General features: G+C 36.6%; 1 protein-coding gene across 1 annotated transcript in view; it reads left to right on the forward strand.

Annotated features, from left to right (window-relative positions):
• DMD (dystrophin) overlaps positions 1-19,178 on the forward strand; it is a 2,235,978-nt gene that overhangs the window by 738,117 nt on the left and 1,478,683 nt on the right. Inside the window, exons 18-19 of the mRNA XM_052663429.1 lie at positions 1,977-2,100; positions 16,168-16,255. Coding sequence (XP_052519389.1) covers positions 1,977-2,100; positions 16,168-16,255 — 212 coding nt within the window. The remainder of the gene's footprint in view (positions 1-1,976; positions 2,101-16,167; positions 16,256-19,178) is intronic.

Here is a 19,178-nt window from a genome sequence, read left to right on the forward strand (position 1 = left end):
TAGGAGTAGGGTAGGCTGACCATCAGATATCTTCTATTGCAGGGGTCCGTAACCTGCCTGACCTAATGTCTGATGATCTGAGGTGGAGCTGATGTAACAATAATAGAAATAAAGAACACAATATATGTAATGCAATTGAGTCATCCAGAAGCCATCTCCACCCCCACCCCCAGTCCCTGGAAAAAACTGTGTTCCATGAAACCAGTCCCTGGAACCAAAAATGTCGGGGCCACTATTCTAGAAGATTTAAACAGCTGATTTCAACTGGTAGAGGGTTGTATTGGAGAAAAAAAACAAAACAAAACAAAACTATAGCATGGTGAATATAGTACATTACTTGGCGTCTTAAAATCTCATGTTTGTATTTTTGGTATACTCCACATGTTTCATGTGAAAATTGAATAAGTTTATTTTTCTGGATACTTTTGTCTATTTTGTTTTATAATCGATTGGATTAGATGGTCTCTAAATTCCCTTGATCATAGATTCTTTACAGATGGTGATAAAATACATAGATTCTTTCTCAAGAAAAACACACATGCATTCAGAATTGTGCTTTAAATTTGAAGTGATTCCAAGACATTCTCCACCCTTGCAACTCATCTGTGACTCCCTGAAAATCTCTGCTTTAACTGGATCTGAATCACCTAATCAGAGTTAATAGTTTATTTCCATTAGCTCCACAGATCTCTGCAAAAAAAAAAAATGAGTGTTTGAGAATAACAGTGTAGATGATCACATATCTCTTGCAGCATAAATAACCCACCTCAAAATGTAATGGCTTGAAACAACAGTTATTTGTCATATCTCACAATCCTGCAACGTGGGCAGTTCTGTAGCTCTAAGTGAAGTCAGCTGAAGCACTCACTTAGATGTATTCAGCTGGTGTTTGAGTTGGGTCAGAAGGTCAAAGGAGGCTTTATTCACTTGCCTGGCGCTCCTGCTCAGTCGTGTCCAACTCTGCACGACCTCATGGACTGTAGCTTGCCGGGTTCCTCTGTCCATGGGGCTTTTTTCAGGCAAGAATGCTGAAGTTGGTTGACATTTCTGTACCACTTGCTTTATCCTGTCGTCTCTCTGCCTGGCAAGAGTGAGCTTCCTTCAAGCACTTTAGGATCCTTGAAATTCTTATAAAATGCATGCCTTCTCAGAATGTATGTTCCATGAAGACAAGATCCAAGGTGCAAGCACTAATCAAGCCTGTGCTTCCATTACACATACCAATAGCTCATTTGCCATAGACAGTCACGTGACCAAATGCAGCCTCAGTATCGCTGTGTAGAAGACATGAAGGATGTGAGTATTCTAGGTACGGTTCAATGGGGGCTACCAACAGGAATCTTCGTTTGTTGTGAATATGTTCCCAAGAAATGTTTATCTTGGAAAATACTGATTTTTCAATCAATGCAGACATTCAAGCAAGGGCTGAAGAGTAGCTTATAGGAGATAGTGTACAGGTCGTTTCTACATTGAGATGAATAAGATTACCTCTGTGATCAGTGGAGAAGGCAATGGCACCCCACTCCAGTACTCTTGCCTGGAAAATCCCATGGGCGGAGGAGCCTGGTGGGCTGCAGTCCATGGGGTCGCTAAGAGTCGGACACGACTGAGCGACTTCACTTTCACTTTTCACTTTCATGCATTGGAGAAGGAAATGGCACCCCACTCCAGCGTTCTTGCCTGGAGAATCCCAAGGATGGGGGAGCCTGGTGGGCTGCCCTCTATGGAGTCGCACAGAGTCGGACACACTGAAGTGACTTAGCAGTAGCAGTGATCATAAGACCAGATCAAAGAAGACTCCAAATTTTGAGCCAACCTGACTAGGGAAGTAGTAGTGATATTAACATTAATAGGGGCATCAGGCAGAAGTTTCAGATTGGGAGAGAATGGTAAATGTGGATAGATTGCCTTTTTTTTTCCCATACAGAAGAAAGAGATAATCAAGAAATAATGATCCTTATTCTTCCCTGTCTTAGGTTGGATGTCGATATAACTGAACTTCACAGTTGGATTACTCGTTCAGAAGCCGTGTTGCAGAGTCCTGAATTTGCAGTCTATCGGAAGGAAGGCAACTTCTCAGACCTTAAAGAAAAAGTCAATGTAGGTTATGCATTAATTTTTATGTATTTTTCTAATTTTTGGTGCTTGTAAACCCTGTGCTCTGAACTCTATGATTTTCTTAGAGTTGAAAAGATTAATGTGGTATGCTATACTGCTTTAAAATATATCTTTAAAATATGTTTTACATATCAAGTAGAATCAAAGTTTAGCCTAGAGAAGTCTTTCCTGATTCTGTGGTGACTGCCCACAAATACTTTTCATTAACCTTCTTTAACTTTTATATTATTAAGCTGTAAATTAGCAATTTTGTAGCATAAAGTCATATTGATTTCTCTTCATACATTGTTCTTTCATCTGAAGGCCGGGATTTTAGTAGGCTTGCAGAATGGAATGGAAAAGAAAAGACCTGATCTTTACAAATACTATAGACTCTTTGTGTTCTCACTATCATCAAAATGTTATACTTTGTAGTCATTAATAATTATCATAAATCACAACATAGTTGTATTTTCTGCATATTTATGTATTATATTGCCATAACTAAAAGATACCCAACCTTCTTCAGTATTTATTTATAAGAGATTGTTTGCTGTTTTTATTCCCTACTGAGACATTATAGTTTTATCCTTTACAATGCCGTTTTTATTAATTTAATAAGAGCTGTATTCATCTTCAGGGACATTATCAAGGCTTCGATATTTTGACTTTGACATATGAACATCCATTTTGGTAGGTAATTTGCAATAGTTTGTGAGGGAATTTCTAACAGGAAGAGTAAATATTTTCAATGGGAAGGCTAAAGAAGCAGGTATCCTGAATGTTAAATACTTTTAGTTGTAGGAGGATCTCATATGTGGATTAACACTGCTTTATCTTTCAATCATTTGATTTCATGAATTACAAAATCATTAGATTTTTACAAATACGACACTAATATAGATACAAGGTAATACTTGCTGTGGGGTTGGTACTTTTGGAGAACAAAAAATATGTCTTTTATGAGAAAATAATCCTTTTTTAAGGCTACTTTAGAGGGAAAAATAATTTCATCAACATTTCTGAGAGCTGACTTTATAAATGGGAAAGTTATTTTAAATTCCTTGTTGGCTTTGATATATTCTGTTATCAGCTTAATAATGGACTATTTATAAACAGTTTCAAGAAAAGGGAATTATGATTATATTGTTAATAATTTAGTTTTAAAATTAAAATGGAGGATAATATGTGCAGTAGAAAATAGCAAAATGTCTTATTTGAATGTACTTATTTGAAGGTATATTCTTTGTTACAGTTTTTTGAGGGAATTCTACAAATAGAAAATTACTTAGAGAAGATGCACTCTATGTTTTGGAGTTCATGTGACATATTGACCCACTGAAAGTATGAATCACCTTGAATAGACATGTTATTAGCTAATTAAAATTTTTATCTATCTGAGCAATCTACTTATCTATATGCCATCCTTTTTTTATTTTAAATTTTAATTTTTACTTTATTTTACTTTACAATACTATATTGGTTTTGCCATACATTGACATGAATCCGCCACAGGTGTACATGAGTTCCCAATCCTGAACCCCCCTCCCACCTCCACCCCATATCATCTCTCTGGATCATTCCCATGCACCAGCCCCAAGCATCCTGTATCCTGTATCAAACATAGACTGGCGATTCGTTTCTTACATGATAGTATACATGTTTCAATGCCATTCTGCCATATCATCCCACCCTCTCCCTCTCCCACAGAGTCCAAAAGTCTGTTCTACACATCTGTGTCTCTTTTGCTTTCTCACATACAGGGTTATCATTACCATCTTTCTAAATTCCACATATGTGTGTTAGTATAATGTATTGGTGTTTTTCTTTCTGGCTTACTTCACTCTGTATAATCGGCTCCAGTTTCATCCACCTCATTTGCCATCCTATTTCTGTATCTTAAAATAACTGATCAAGCAGGAAGATTGAGCTCTAACATTTTAAGACTGTAAATTCAAAAGTTTCCTGTTATCATATGGTTGCCTAGAAGCAATTTACATTTAGTCAATAGTGTCAGCAATGAGAGACTGAAAGTGCTAAAATATATATATACAATATTGTATGAGTGGTTTTCTGATGCCTGGTGAGTCACCTTTATCAACTTCTCTCATATTCTGAAATAACAACATCATTCTTAATTGCCTACTAAAATAAGACATGGAATGATTTACCTAGACATTTCCTTCAGGCTAAATATAATGTATAGGTATTAAAAAATCCTTGAGAGAAATACTAAGCAATGATGATGGATATGCATTTTTTGCATGCATTAATTTTCTTGCTTCTTCACCTGTCCATTTATGTAGGTTATTATGAACACATGGGAGGCCCGTCTCATGAACTTGAGTGGTATTAATTCATTTTTAGGCATCCATTAAAAATGGCTAAATATCACTCCCTCTTTTTTCATCTTTCACTTGAAGTAATAAATGAATGATGCAGTCAAGCACTTTCACCCAGTTAGCATATCCTAGGACAGCATCCCTTCAATTTTATATATTTTTAAATCAGACAGAAATGTTCCTTCTCTATTAACCATGTGTTTTATCCATATAATTAACATAATACACTTATTTAAGAGTTGAGTTCTAGGGACTTTTCTACTGACAGTGTGGACCCTGGACAACCAGTATTGGCATCACCTGTGAGCTTAGAACTGTAGGATTGTTTTCAGGCTTGATAAATCAGTTTGCATTTAGAAAAGACCCACAGGTGGTTTCTATGTCTGTAAAGGTTGAAGATCAGTGCACCCTCTGAGACTTGACTAGACTCCTAGATGTTCCTTCACTCATGCTGTTAATGTTACCACAGTTCAGACTTTCCAGCTGATTTTACAGGTTTCAGTTCAGTTCAGTTCAGTTCAGTTGCTCAGTTGTGTCTAATTCTTTGTGACCCCATGAATCGCAGCACGTCAGGCCTCCCTGTCCATCAGCAACTCTCAGAGTTCACTCAAACTCATGTCCATTGAGTTGGTGATGCCACCCAGCCATCTCATCGTCTGTCGTCCCCTTCTCCTCCTGCCCCCAATCCCTCCCAGCATCAGGGTCTTTTCCAGTAAGTTTACAGGTGTAGAGCTACTCAACTTCTTGAACTGAACACATGGTAATGTAAGTTAGGAATTACAGCAGAACAACCTCTCTTTTTTTGTTGTTTTATTTTATTTATTTATTTTTGGCCGTGCTGTGTCTTCATTGCTGGGCAGCCTTTTTTCTAGTTGTGGCGAGTGGGGGCTCCTCTCTAGTTGCGCTCTGTGCGCTTCTCATTGTGGCTGCTTCTCTTGCTGCAGAGCATGGGCTCTAGGCATGTGGGGCTTCAGTCGTCGTGGTTCCCTGGCTCTGCAGCGTGGACTCAATAGCTGTGGTGCATGGGCTTGGTTGCTGTGCCGCATGTGGGATCTTCCCAGACCAGGGATCGAACCCATGTCTCCTGCATTGGCAGGAGGATTCTCTACTACTGAGCCACCAGAGAAGCCCAAAACAACCTCTTCTTAATATAAGGTGATTTTATACTTCTCCAGTGTTCTCCTGAAAGCCTTCCTCCTTGCTGTTCAGGTCAACAGGCCTTGGGCTCTTCCTGGAAGCTAGACTTATCAGGTCAATTTTTCACCAAGTTCTGTTGGAAATCTTCAAGCCAATTAATTTGTTTCCATTATCTCTGTTATTTGTGTTTGCCACTAAGAATATAGGAACCTCTATTCACCTATCCTTTCGTATATCCTCATCACTGTGCTCTTCTGTACTCTTTTCCTCTGTCTCACTTCCTCTTCTGTGTGCTTTCTCACCTCATTCACTTTACACTCAGAAACCCTTCTTCTAAAACAAACTTTCTGTCCCGTAGACCCATTCTGTTCATACACAGAAAAGACTTTTACCCTTGGATCACCACAAAGACTAATGACCCACTCCCCCACTCCTTTGCGATTGCTAGTCTACTCACTTCTCAGGGTCAGTTCCAAAGATACCACTCTTCTGTAAAACTCTCTCTTCCCTTGTGTTTCATGTCAAGTTGCCATCTGTCATTCACCAGTTTATTCTATTGTTTTCTCATTGTGAACCTGATGCCAAAGCCTTCAATCTCCTCCACCCAAATTGTGCCTTAATCCTTAAAAATCTCAGTTCATTTGGGGTGTCTTGCTGTCTCCAAAAGCTTCCATTTCTCTCATCTCCTCAATTCACCTACCCACTTGAATTAACAATACCTTAGACACTTCATTACTCCATTTCTAAACTGCCACACTTTAAGAGACTCATCAGTACTTCTTCCTAAGCTTTCCATACTTGCCTAGTAAATTTCTCAACTTCTCTCCGTAATTACTTCAAATTTTAATGGGTCTCTTAAACTTTTCCCCACCATTTACAGTAGGTGCATTTCCCTCTTATTTTAGTTAAAATAGTATCTCTTATATTTCATGTATTTGTGTTCATGGTCTCTTTCTTTTCCTCTGCCTCAGTGAAAGAGACTGCTTTGACTTCTTAGGACTAATCCCAGGGCACGGGTGTTGTTCAATATCTCCACTGTCTGTGTCCTCAAGATTCTGTTTTCATTTAACCCCACCTGCATTTTCTCAATATCTCCCTGTTTTCTGATGCTAAAGAATCAGCCTTTAAACAGGCTGCTTTTCCATCTTTGAGAAAATCTTCCTCTCCTATAAACATATACGTGGTTTTTTTTTTTTTTTTTTTTCCCCTTAACTTCTCTATAGGACTAGACTCCATTAACCTCTTAGTTAGTCCTTCATGAAAGTATTTCCTCTTTTGGATTTCGGGATACTATTCACTATTTACCTTTTTTATGTTTTTGCCCATTTGTTTCATTTTGTTTTTCCTTTAACACTGAAATCCTCCACAATTCTTCCTTTGTTTTTCTCTCTAGATTATCCTCATTACTTCCCATTCAAATAGCATCTGTTTTCTCATGATCCCCAAATGTGGGTCTTTAGCTTATGTCTTTCACCTAAAGCCCAGTCCAGTATATTTCATTGCCTAATAGGCACATTTAATTGAGTATCCACCTGAAAACTTAAACTTCAATCTCCCCAACCCTGTTTTATTCTTTCTTTTTACTGTTCCTTTTCCAGCAGCATCACCCAGATACCTGAAAGCTAACTGGGTCATCTAGATTTTTTTTTCCCTACCTTTCATAAGTCTACCCTTTGACAAGTTCAATTAATCTCATTCCCTTAACAACTCTTTAAACTGTCCAGTCCCCTCTATTCCCTTCACCAGAACCCTGATTAAAGCTAACGTCATAGCTCACTTCGGTTTAAGATGACAGTCCCTAGCTGCCTTCACAGCCACTAATGTTGTGTTCCTTTAGAGGTTTTCACCTCACTTCTGCCAAAGCGAACTTATTAAAACATAGCTAGTATCATTTTTGCCTTTGTTTGTATTCATTTGAGAAAGAGGAGAGCAGCCACTGAGACCCGGGAGCTAGCTTGGCACCACCGTTAGGCCTTGGAGACGCTGGAGACTGTAGTAGTGCTGGCAGCTAGTCTGTCATGTTCTCATGTTAAGTATGATGAACTGCTCACAGTGCTAATGTCAGACAAGGCCACTCCATGATCATGATGGATCAGAACAGAAATGTGACCATTATGTAATCATGTCTCAATACAGTAAAAACCACGGACGCTGTCCAAACCCGAGGTCCCCAAACTCTGGGATCTAATGCCTAATGATCTAAGGCGGACCTGATGTAATAATAATAGAAATAAAGTGCACAATAAATGTAATGCACTTGAATCATTCCAAAACCATCCCCCTCCCTGGTCCAAGGAAAAATTGTCTTCCATGAAATTGGTCCCCGGTGTCTAAAAAGACTGGGGACCACTGGTCCATACCACCCAAAATGACCCAAATATCCTTCCTCTTCACTAATATGGCAGATCATTTCCTTTACTAATCATGGCTTTAGCCTTTCTACATTCTTCCTGCAACCTAGATAAGAAAATTTAAGATACCCAATCATAGAATCATGGATTTCTCTGGTAGCTCAGCTGGTAAATGATCCATGTGCAATGCAGGAGACACTGGTTTGATTACTGGGTTGGGAAGATCCCCTGGAGAAGAGAAAGGCTACCCACTCCAGTATTCTTGGGCTTCCCTGGTGGCGCAGCTGGTAGGAATCCACCAGCAACGTGGGAACCTGGGTTTGATCGCTGGGTTGGGAAGATCCCCTGGAGGAGGGCATGGCAACCCACTCTAGTATTCTTGCCTGGAGAATCCCCATGGGTAGAGGAGCATGGGGGCTACAGTCCATGGGGTCACAAAGAGTCAGACATGACTGAGTGATTAAGCACAGCAATCACAGAATCACCTTCACTTCCTTACAGTATCTAATAAAGGCAAAGCTTTGCTTCCTTGACCATCTGCATCACTTTACACAAGCCCAAGCCCTCTAAACTATTTGTAACATCCTCTTAGCGACATATCCCAATAGTTCCCTATTATATGCCATGACTTCTTGCAACAAATAAATAAACTTTGTTAATCTACAGGAGTGTTTCTGGTAGCCTTTGTCTGAAAGCCATTGACTAAGTCAGTCTTCATGTTGCCTTTATGAGGGCTACGATGACCTAATTCCTTTTTACTTATCCAGAGTGATTTCTGACTATTGTTACATTCATTATAGTGTTGGTTTCTGGAAACTAGGGACTGAAACTTACTCTGTTTGACTTTTTTTTTTTCCCCTGTTTGTTTTGATTTGGCTTAGTTTGGTTTTGGTATCACAGTGTGTAATCTAGTGCCTGATATTTAATCTAATTAATGTTTCACTATGTGAGTAAGTGATTTTTTTTTTCAGTTTTGCAGACACATTTTAAGTCAGGCTCTGCTACCAATATGAAGGATAGAACATCTTCCGAATAAACATTTGAGTGAATAAATTACTTTTTTCTGTCAAAGGGTAAAACTTCATTATAGAATCTTAAGTGAAAAGAAAATTAATTGCTTCTATAGTCAGAGTAGGACTCTGGGGAATGTGGAACTGACTTTCATGTTAATTAGAGAAGATGTCATGAAAGGAGCCGTCTTTTAAAGAGATGCTGGTAAGGAGGAGGAGAAGAGGCTGTAAGTGTTTTTAATCAGCTTGTTGAAGAACTAGTAAACTTCTCTTTTCTGTATACTTTGCTTAGCACTTATGCTGATTATGTTTCATTTTTTCTTTATAATACAACTAAATTGCCTTTTTGATCAATTATCTTATTTTTTGAATTAGAATTTACATCCACTATTATATTAGTTTCATGTGTCCAACACAGTGATTTGAATTGGCTTTTATTTTGCACTTGAATGTATACACGTTAGAATTCATAATTTCCTCATGAGCTGTAAGAATTTTCGTGAGCACATTATATATTTGAAAATGAACAATACATTATTCATAGAATGGTCCACTGATGCTTTTTCTTACTTGAATTTTGTGTACTAGATACTTGAGATCCTGAGTAGTAGCTTCTAAACTTAGAATCACATACAGAGTATATACTGACTAACATATTATTCTTTGAGAGAAATTATTTCACAACTGTGTTCTATTATAAAAAGAAAAAAAATATTGTATATCTATATCACTCATATATGCATAGGCTTACACATATGATAAACAGATATTAAGGAACACACATGCAGAAAACCTAGATGAGTCTCTACAGGAAGAAAGATTAGAAAAAGCTCATATGTCAAGGACAGACATGATTTCATGAATAAGGTGATTTTAAATAGGTTGTTTAGTTATCAGTACTTAATGTTACAAGAAGCACTGTACCTGGCAAGAAGAATATTGGAGCCTTTCATATTCTGAATAGTAGTGAGGGCTAAAAGCTAACTATAGATATTTGGACTAACACTGAAGATGAAATGTATGTAAGAAAATCATCCTTAACATTCAGATGATGCTCTTGGCCTTAAAACAAGGGGAAAGTTTATACACACACACACACACACACACACACACACACACACACACACATTAAATAGATGCTGGTAAGGAGGAGGACAAGAGGTTGCAAGTGTTTTTAATCAGCTTATTGAAGAACTACTAAACTTCTCTTTTCTGTATACTACATGTCCTCCTTTTTACCAGCATCTGTCTAATGTTTTTATTTAGTCACTAAGCTGTATCCGACTCTTGTAACGCCATGGACTGTAGCCCTCCAGGCTCCTCTGTCCATGAGATTTCCCAGGCAAGAATGCTGGAGTGGGTTGCCATTTCTTCTCCAGGGGATCTTCCTGACCCAGGGGACAAACCCAGGTCTCCTGCAAGGCAGGCAGATTCTTTACCTACTGAGCCACCAGGGAAGCCCATATATTTATGTGTAAAAATATATATATATGTGTGTGTGTGTGTAAGAGGGAGGGAGAAAGAGGGAAAGAAAGAGACTGACTGACTGATTCATTTAGAACCATGAAAGAGGAAGAAAGAGTGAAGATGCTGAAACATTTGAAAAAATCTGAGAAAAAAGTTATCTCCAAAATTTTTGAGACCACTAAAATATTGTTACACTTATTATCTAGTGGGTAACAAAACATTCCCACATGCCAGCATAGCCAAAGTTTTTGCACAGTCTGAAAATTCAGGAATAACTTAATTAGAGTACTTGAAAATATGATACTCTCTACTTGCCAAATGGAATTACTACTGAGTCCAAAGAATCCTGATTAGTATCATAGTCAAGAAACATTCCTTTGTCTTTTGTTCATTATCAATTCTCCATTTTACAGTCTCCAGTAAGAATTTAGGATCGTGATCCTTATGAGATTGGTGTCTCTGTTGCCTTGCTATTTCATTTCATTTCTATTAAATTCAGCATTGTCTAGTCTCATAATTTTATGTCACTTTTTCCTGGAGTCCAGGATATCTTAGCGAAGATGCCAAAAATGTTTTCTGAATTTTGTTTGGTAGGCTGTTGTCAGGAGTTTATACTCGGCTCTTTTTTTTTTTAATGTTATTTTCTTCATTATATGGCAAGATTCTATTGTTTTGACTTGGTGAACTTACATAGTACTCTTTGTTTTCTGTGTGAGCCATTGTTTATTCCTGTTATCAGAACTTCATAACATTTCTGTTGGAGAGAGAATTGTGCACAACTCTCAGTCTAACCTAAAGTTTCCAGGAGACTTTAAACTGAATCCAGCTTTACTTTTCAGAGCTTATAGCCCCTAAACCCCTGGGATGGTTGTTTGACCACTGTATGTATAGCTACCAGGATTTGTTATCTATGTACACCTTCTTAGAGATTTTGAACTGAGGGTAGGTGGTAGAGACCATAACATTGTATATGGAGGTGTTATGCTACGCTAGACCTCACTTTTTTATGCATCTACCGTATTCCAGGCCCTGTTCTAGGCACTGGAGATAGCACAAAGAAGGGAATGCATAAGGATACATGATCTGCAGTTGATATGCCTGTGGGGAAGATGGAAATTAAGCAGGTTAATATAGGATGTTACTGATAAATGCCAAAGATGAAAATGAAGTAGGAGGAGAGCTAAGAAGTATGTGTGTGTTTAGATAGAGTGGCAGTTGGAAGCCTCACTGGGAAGGTACCATTTAATAAAGATTTAAAGGTAGTGAAGAATGGACACATAGCCGAGATTGGAGCATTTAAGGCAGAGAGAAGGGTAAATGTACAGACGGAGGGGGTAAGAGAGTGCCTAGAGGATGAGAGAGTAACAAACACTATGTCTGGGGCTGAAATATCAAGGTGTCGAGTAACAGAAGAGGTCAGAGAGGGTAGGCAGATGAAGGTTGAGTGACATGTTTAGGCTTTGCGCTTTTGCTCTGTGTGAGAAGGGAACTTCTAGAGAGTGGGCTGGCTTCCTCTGTCATCTCTGTTGAGAATGTATCACTAGGGGGCAAAGGTGGGAGTAAAAATACCATTTAGTAGGTTATTCTGAAACATCTCGACTCGTGAGAGATGATGGGGGTCTTTCGACTAGTGCAGTAGTAGTGAGTACAGTTGCAACATCACTTTCTGGATGGGTTTTGAGGTGGGTCAGTAGGATTTTCTGATGGATTGCCTGTGGGGTTTGAGATAAAGAGTCAAGAGGGATGGAAAGTCATTGGACTGAATGAATGTAAATATAGATGAGTCTGAGAACATGCTAAATGTAGAGGTCTGGGAGATGAGGAACCAGCATGGCAGACTTAGGAAAGGCAGTCTTTGAAGTGGGAGGAAGTGTGTGCTCATAGTCTAGGAAGCCACATCAGTATTCCCAAGAAGAGGACTGCTCTGAACCAAATTATCCTGGTAAGTAAGTTGAGGACTGAAAAGCAACCAGTGACACTTTCTGAGTGTCAAGCAGCAGAAAGCAGTGGGGACAGCCTTCGAGCCAACTGAGAAGAGAATGACTTCAAACTTTTGATTACCTTCATTCCTGTCTCTTTGCTACCCTAAATTTTTTCATTTTATTTTTAGTCAACCATCTATAGCTGTGTATGAAATGAAAGTTGCTGGACTCTTCACTAATGTCTTCATACTTCTCAAGGCACATTTGTGCCAGTATTTCTCTTTATTTTCCAATATTCCTCTTTAAAGTGATATAACTTATCAGAACTCAGGTATCATGTAAACATGGACAAATATGAAGAGGCTCTTAAACGGCTTCTTAAACCTGTATCTCTATGCCTCAGTTACTCAGTTTGCATGGAATATACATCGCCTATGGAGTAGGCGGGCTGTACACAGTTGCCAGTCAGCTTATAGACTGTCAGTGTACATATCAAGTGACCAGGCATTCCTTCTGATACCTTGGTGTCTATGCTGCATTAATATTTTGAATACCATCTCTGATGACATCCAAACTATCAGGTTATCTTTACTGTGAGTTGGAATCACATCTGTTCAAATCTGTTTGATTCATCTTCATTGAAATAGCCGTAGAAGCAGCAGAGTATGTTTGAAAGAGACCTTAACTGTCATTAGATCATCAGGGGTCTAAAGGTTTCTACTTCTGTGATCTTTTTGTTGTTGTTGTCGGTTTGTTTTTGGCCATGCCAGGCAGCTTGTGGGATCTTAGTTCCTTGACCAAGAATCAAATCTGTGTCCCCGCAATGGAAGCACCGTGTCCTAACCATTGCACCACCAAGGAATTCCCTTTACCTCTGTGATCTTGGATGTTTGATAATCTTATTGGCGCTCAGTTTTATCTTGTGTAACATAGGAGAAAATCATGCTGATTCTATCTGATAGAATTACTATGAAACACATATAAAATAATGCCCATACACAGTAATTTGGTACACAGGGTTAGGCACTCCATTTTTTCTCATGGTTATGTCAGTGTTTTCAAATCTTTCACAGATTTCTCTGTGTCTCGCTTTCCTCCTCTGTCAAAATGGCAGAGTAATAGTACCTACTCCAGAGATTATTGTTTTGTTGTGGTGATGATGCTGGTTATTGTTACATAAATTAGAACAATTGGAATAATGTGGCTAACCAAACAAGGTTTATTTAAGCTCAAATATTGCCCCCAAGATATTCAATTCATTGTCTCTCTGTTAGAATTACTAATTGATTATTCCATTAGATGCTTAGAATAAAGAGATTATGATCATGACATTTAGAAGGCCATTAATAATTTATTTTCATTATATAAAGGCAACATGGTATTCTGATTCTACTCTTTATATAATTTAATATATTTAAAAAACTCAATGTAGATAAAATAGAGGCCACTCTGATAGAAAATGGTAATTCTAAAACTGTTGAAGTTGAAGAACACAGTTTGTTCTTATTGTCCTTGTTGTCATTTTGTTATAGTATGAGTATTTATTTTCTCTTTTTTTTGACCTGATGTAGTTAAAATTTGAGAGACCTCAAATCCTGCTGTAGCTCTTGATAGTGGGAGTATTTGAATGTCATATATTTACTTAGAATATGCTTATTTTTCTCTCTTATTTTTCTCTGAGTCCTTTGCAAAGACCGTTTATCTTTTAATAGAGAATAAATTTAAAGTATTAGGAAACATATGGCAATTAGACGCAAAGGACAGAGAATTTAGAAGACAAAAGTTGAGAATTAAGAAAATGTGAATTTTAGAGCTTTGTCTAGGTTCTTATCTTTAACAGTGTATTGTGGCTCCTTTATTTTCATGGACTTTTCAGTTCAAGTAGCAAGCTAGGACCTTTAATGGTTGTGCACGTGCTTTTGTAAACAATTCAGTAATGTCTTTGTGAAACTGACTTTCAAGATAACCCAGAAGTTTCACCTGCTAATTGGTATGGGATCCTGGGAACATATAAATCCCCAAGCACCACAGTCTGTGTACTTAGAAATTTTCAAGTAGAATCCAAGATACTAAAATGTTTCTATAACCTTTGGAGTTTTGGTACCAATTACATGAAACTGTGTTCTCATTTGCTGCCCTTGATGTCATAATTTAAAGTGTTTATATTCCAGCTAGGCTATAAATACTTTTATAAAAAGGACTGACATTTTATAGTATTTTATTTCACTTTTCTAAATTTTGATTAGTTTTAATGTATGTTACTTTTTTCCTGATTGGATGTATTCTATTCTCTATCAGTTCTTTTAGAATTTTGCTCTCTTTGACCTTGAATCCAATAATCCTAGTTCATGGAACTCTTTTTAAAATAAATTTAAAGAACTCTATTCACTTGTGACTACTTCCTTAAATTGGAGAATCTTTTAAAATATTTAAAAATATATGGATTATTTTATGAGCATTCCCAGCATTTGATATGCTTGGAGAATTGTCCAATTTAAATGATTACTTGCTTATCTGAAAGTATTTTTAGTGTTGCCATATTGTTTGTATCTATACTTATGTCTGCATATCTAGATCTGTGTGTCTGTCTTTAACTCTTTGCTTTCAGAGGGAAGACACTAGATCTTCACTCTGCAATTACAGTTGACACACTGTAGCTTTTAAAATTTAAGTCAACTTAGATTAAATTAAAAGTTAATATACCCAGTTGTACTTGCCATGTTTCAGGCACTCAATAGACAAACACATGTGGCTAGTGGGATGCAGATAGAAACTCTGTCCATTCTTGCTGAAAGTTCTATTGAACAATGCTCCTCAGAGTGTGCATGTATCTATTATATGCTTCCCACCTGTACTCCAATATTAAAATCTGGAATATTTGTTTAAATGCCTATAAATCTAAAAGCTTTACAAAACAGTCTGATGTATAAAAGCCTGCTGCCACAAACTAAAGTGAAATTTTTGTATAAGGTGACTATTAAATCATAGAAGTATTATTCTGATTATATGTTTCATATATTATAGCTTGTTTTTTCTGCAGATAGTTTTAGGACATATAACATTGTTATAGCTATAGCTTTTTAATGACTATAGTAATATAGTTCTACTGCATGATAGCTTAGAATTGATGTCTCTGTAGAGACATTATTTGCTAAGCTCAACAGTATTAAATACTACATTTCATTAAGTAACTGTGTTTCTGTTGTTTAAAAGTTAACTTTGGTTAGGAGAAATGAGCAAAGGGATTTAGGAAGCTTTATGAAACTCAATTTCTTTTTCCTTGAAATGGGAGTACTTTGACAATGTTAGAAAAATTAGTGTGCAGTCTTATATTTAGATAAATATGGGTTTTTTCCCACTAAATGTTTTATGCTAGTATACTTTTTCCCATTGTGTATACTTATTGTATTTTCTGTTTTATTTTTAATAAAGAATATATACTGATGTTATTAGGAACAATTTCAGTGGTGTATTTTTAAAAGGTAAATTCCACTTTAATGATCTAACAGTTTGTTGTTTCATGGTTTGTTATGATTTGACTTTGGTTCCTTTTGTGGGGGCAGTCTTAACTTATAATGCCTCAGAAACTATTAGGTAAAAAATGTTAACAGTAGACATCTTATTTTTATTTTTTTAAGAAACAACTCAGTATGCAAATGATGTGCTTCATTGCCATTTTGATGCATCTATTGCCAAGAACTTTAGAAAAATATCTTTAGATTCTCATGATAAACTGACAGAGTGAAATATCTTAAGGCTTGAAAGGGCAAGTAGAAGTTATAATTACTGTGTAGTTTCACAATCCTTGTACTGAATACTCACCTTTGCTGTCATGCTGCAGGCCATAGAGCGAGAAAAAGCCGAGAAGTTCAGAAAACTGCAAGATGCCAGCAGATCAGCTCAGGCCCTGGTGGAACAGATGGTGAATGGTAATTACACGGAGTTGATTTAGATAATCTTCTTAGGGATTTGATAAACACATAGGCTCATATTTATCAGCTGAATTATATCAGACAAGCACTTCCTGAATGAAAATTTAAAGTGAGTTTGTGGGCTTTTTATTATTGTTTCTTAATGCAAAGAAAATTATTTGAGGAAATTCAACTTTGAGTCCAATGAAAGAAAATGAGATGTGGTAGAATATTTTATTAGTCTGTTGCCGAGAAATCAATTTTAGTGCAAAGTCTGCTTACGTTTGTCCAAATGATTTAAGAAAACAAGATTTGCAGAAATAAATGGAAATGTAAGCAATCATATGGTATATGTAAAGTGATTATAATCAGATTTAAAATAATTTTGGAATATATTTTTCCCATACCTATTTGCTAATAATATATTTGACATTTTCTGTATTGTTTTCATTTTTTAACTTATTTGAAAAAAAAAAAAGTATCCTCAGGGGACCTTTTTTTTTTAACTTCAATTATTTTGAGTGAGGTAAAAGTACAAAGGTAACAAAACAAATTTTAAATGAATTAAAATTAATTTTTGCTAACATTTGGTACCCCAAAAGCTGTCTGAGCAAAATGCTATTGATGTTGATTATATACAAAGTTCTTTCCAGTTGTCATTGTTATACTACCATATTCATTTCTAGGCGTAAGTAGTTTATGAAAATCAGTGTGTGTATGTGCTTAGTCGCTCATTCGTGTCTGACTCTTTGCGACTCCATGGACTGTAGCCTGCCAGGCTCCCCTGTCCCTATAATGCTATTTCCAAACAAGGTTATTCTTTTAAGAATATGTTTATAAGAATATAGAAACCAAATGTAACAAATGTTTTTGTTAGGCCTGTCAGCTCTTTCCAGTACCTGCCTGTATTCTGAGGCATAAATTCTGTGTTTGAATTATTTTTGCTTTAATTGCCATGTTGGCATTAAAAAATTCAATGATCTTTCTAGGAAATCAATTCATTTTCTCCTTCTAATGGGCCCCATGACTATATTTGGTTAAAAATAAAAGCAAGCAAATATGACAGCTGACGGTTGGGTTAACAAGTTAAAGAATATATAGAAGATGCAAAATATGAAAAATATAGTTGTTTAGATATATGTTTGCTGGGCAGTTTAACTGATGAGTTTGACAACAGCATATTCATATTACATAAAATTATATGATCTAAAAGTATCCTTATACTGCTATATAATTTCCCCCTGGTAACTGCATTATCACTTTTTCATTTTTATAAACTGATATAAAATCTATACTTTTACATGGTTTCTACTTTAAATGGCCTTGGTTCATAATCAAATACAAAGCAGACCTTAATTCAGATTATCTGATAGTAGTATACACTGAATTACTCAAAAAATAGAACCTACCTGTTAATGCAGGAGACTTAAGAGATGCAAGTTTGATCCCTGGGTCGGGAGGATCCGCTGGAGAAGGAAATGGCAACCCACTCCAATATCTTGCCTGGGAAATCCCATGGAGAGAAGCCTGGTGGACTACGGTCCGTGGGGCTGCAAAGACTCAGACACGACTGAATGATTAACTAAAAAAATAAGTTAAAATTTTAGAAATTAAAGTAATGATGTTTTTAAATTGAAGTGATATGCAGGGTTAAAGGGCTTACCAGGTGATTCAGCAGTAAAGAATCTATCTACAAAGCAGAAGATGCAGGAGATGCCACAGGTTCAATCCCTGGGTCCAGAAGATCCCCTCGAGGAGGGTATAGCAACCCAGTCCAGTATTCTTGCCTTGGAGAATCCCATGAACAGAGGAGCCTGTCAGGCTACAGTTCATGGGGTCACACAGAGTCACACGCTACTGAAGTGACTGAACACACATGCACGGGTTAAAATGATCACACGATTAGTGATAACATAATTTTCTAGATTATTGCCCTCATAGCTCAGAATTTTGGAAGCATGAAGAAAAATCATGATCTATACTAGGTCTTTAATAAATATTAATTGGCTGATTAAATTCTATGTAGCAAAGCAAAATTAAGGCAGTAATTGAGATAATGACATTGGTAATTTCAGTTAGAAAATAATAACACTTCTTAAGGAAAATTCTAATTTCTGTACAGTGCAAAGAGCAGTAAGGGATAGGGGGTGTGATCTGAGACATTCCTCACTGGATGACTATATTGACCAAATTTTAAGCTTCTCATGTGTTCTGTTAATGACTATTTGGTGTAAGTGATACGTGATTAATTTCAGATTTGAGCTATAAATAGAGCATAGGTAGTTCTACTTTGCTCCATTCAATCAAACAATTTACATAATTACTAAAAAGTACACTCAAAGATTCTAACTTATCATTTTGTTCCTTTTTGTCTTTCACAGAAGAAGTTGCTTAGTATTTATTTTAAGCAATTGTGCAAGTTGAGTTAAGCCAGACATGCAGTAAGTGCTTGGAGTACCTTTCTAGGTATATTTCAGAGGAACCCCCAATCCTAAATTGCAGTTGCTCCACCAACATAGAACCAAATGCTAGAGTATACTGATGTGGTTCATGAAGTTGAAAGACACACAAGTTTCTCTAAACCAGATTTCTCAACAGTTATCTCAGTAAAGCTCTTAAATTTGCAAGTTAAGAATTTCCTTTCTCAAGTGTGACTATGGAGTGTAATAAAATTCATAACCATATAAAACACATGTATGCTTGCTTTTTATTTATAGAAAGGAAAAAGAGAGCTAAATCATGGTACTTCATTTATGGTCCCATGTAAATATCTATTCCTTTAACCACATGTCTTGTCCTTAAAAATTAAGATAAAAGCAGATCATTCTTATATGATGTTATAACTGTATCCAAGTAATGCAAATATATATACATTAAATGTTTGATTCCCCATGATAGCAACACTTAACATATATTCATAGTTTAAAATATGTATGGAGAT

This window comes from Budorcas taxicolor, chromosome X (genome assembly GCF_023091745.1).
Source record: "Budorcas taxicolor isolate Tak-1 chromosome X, Takin1.1, whole genome shotgun sequence".
In the NCBI taxonomy this organism is placed as follows: Eukaryota; Metazoa; Chordata; class Mammalia; order Artiodactyla; family Bovidae; genus Budorcas; species Budorcas taxicolor.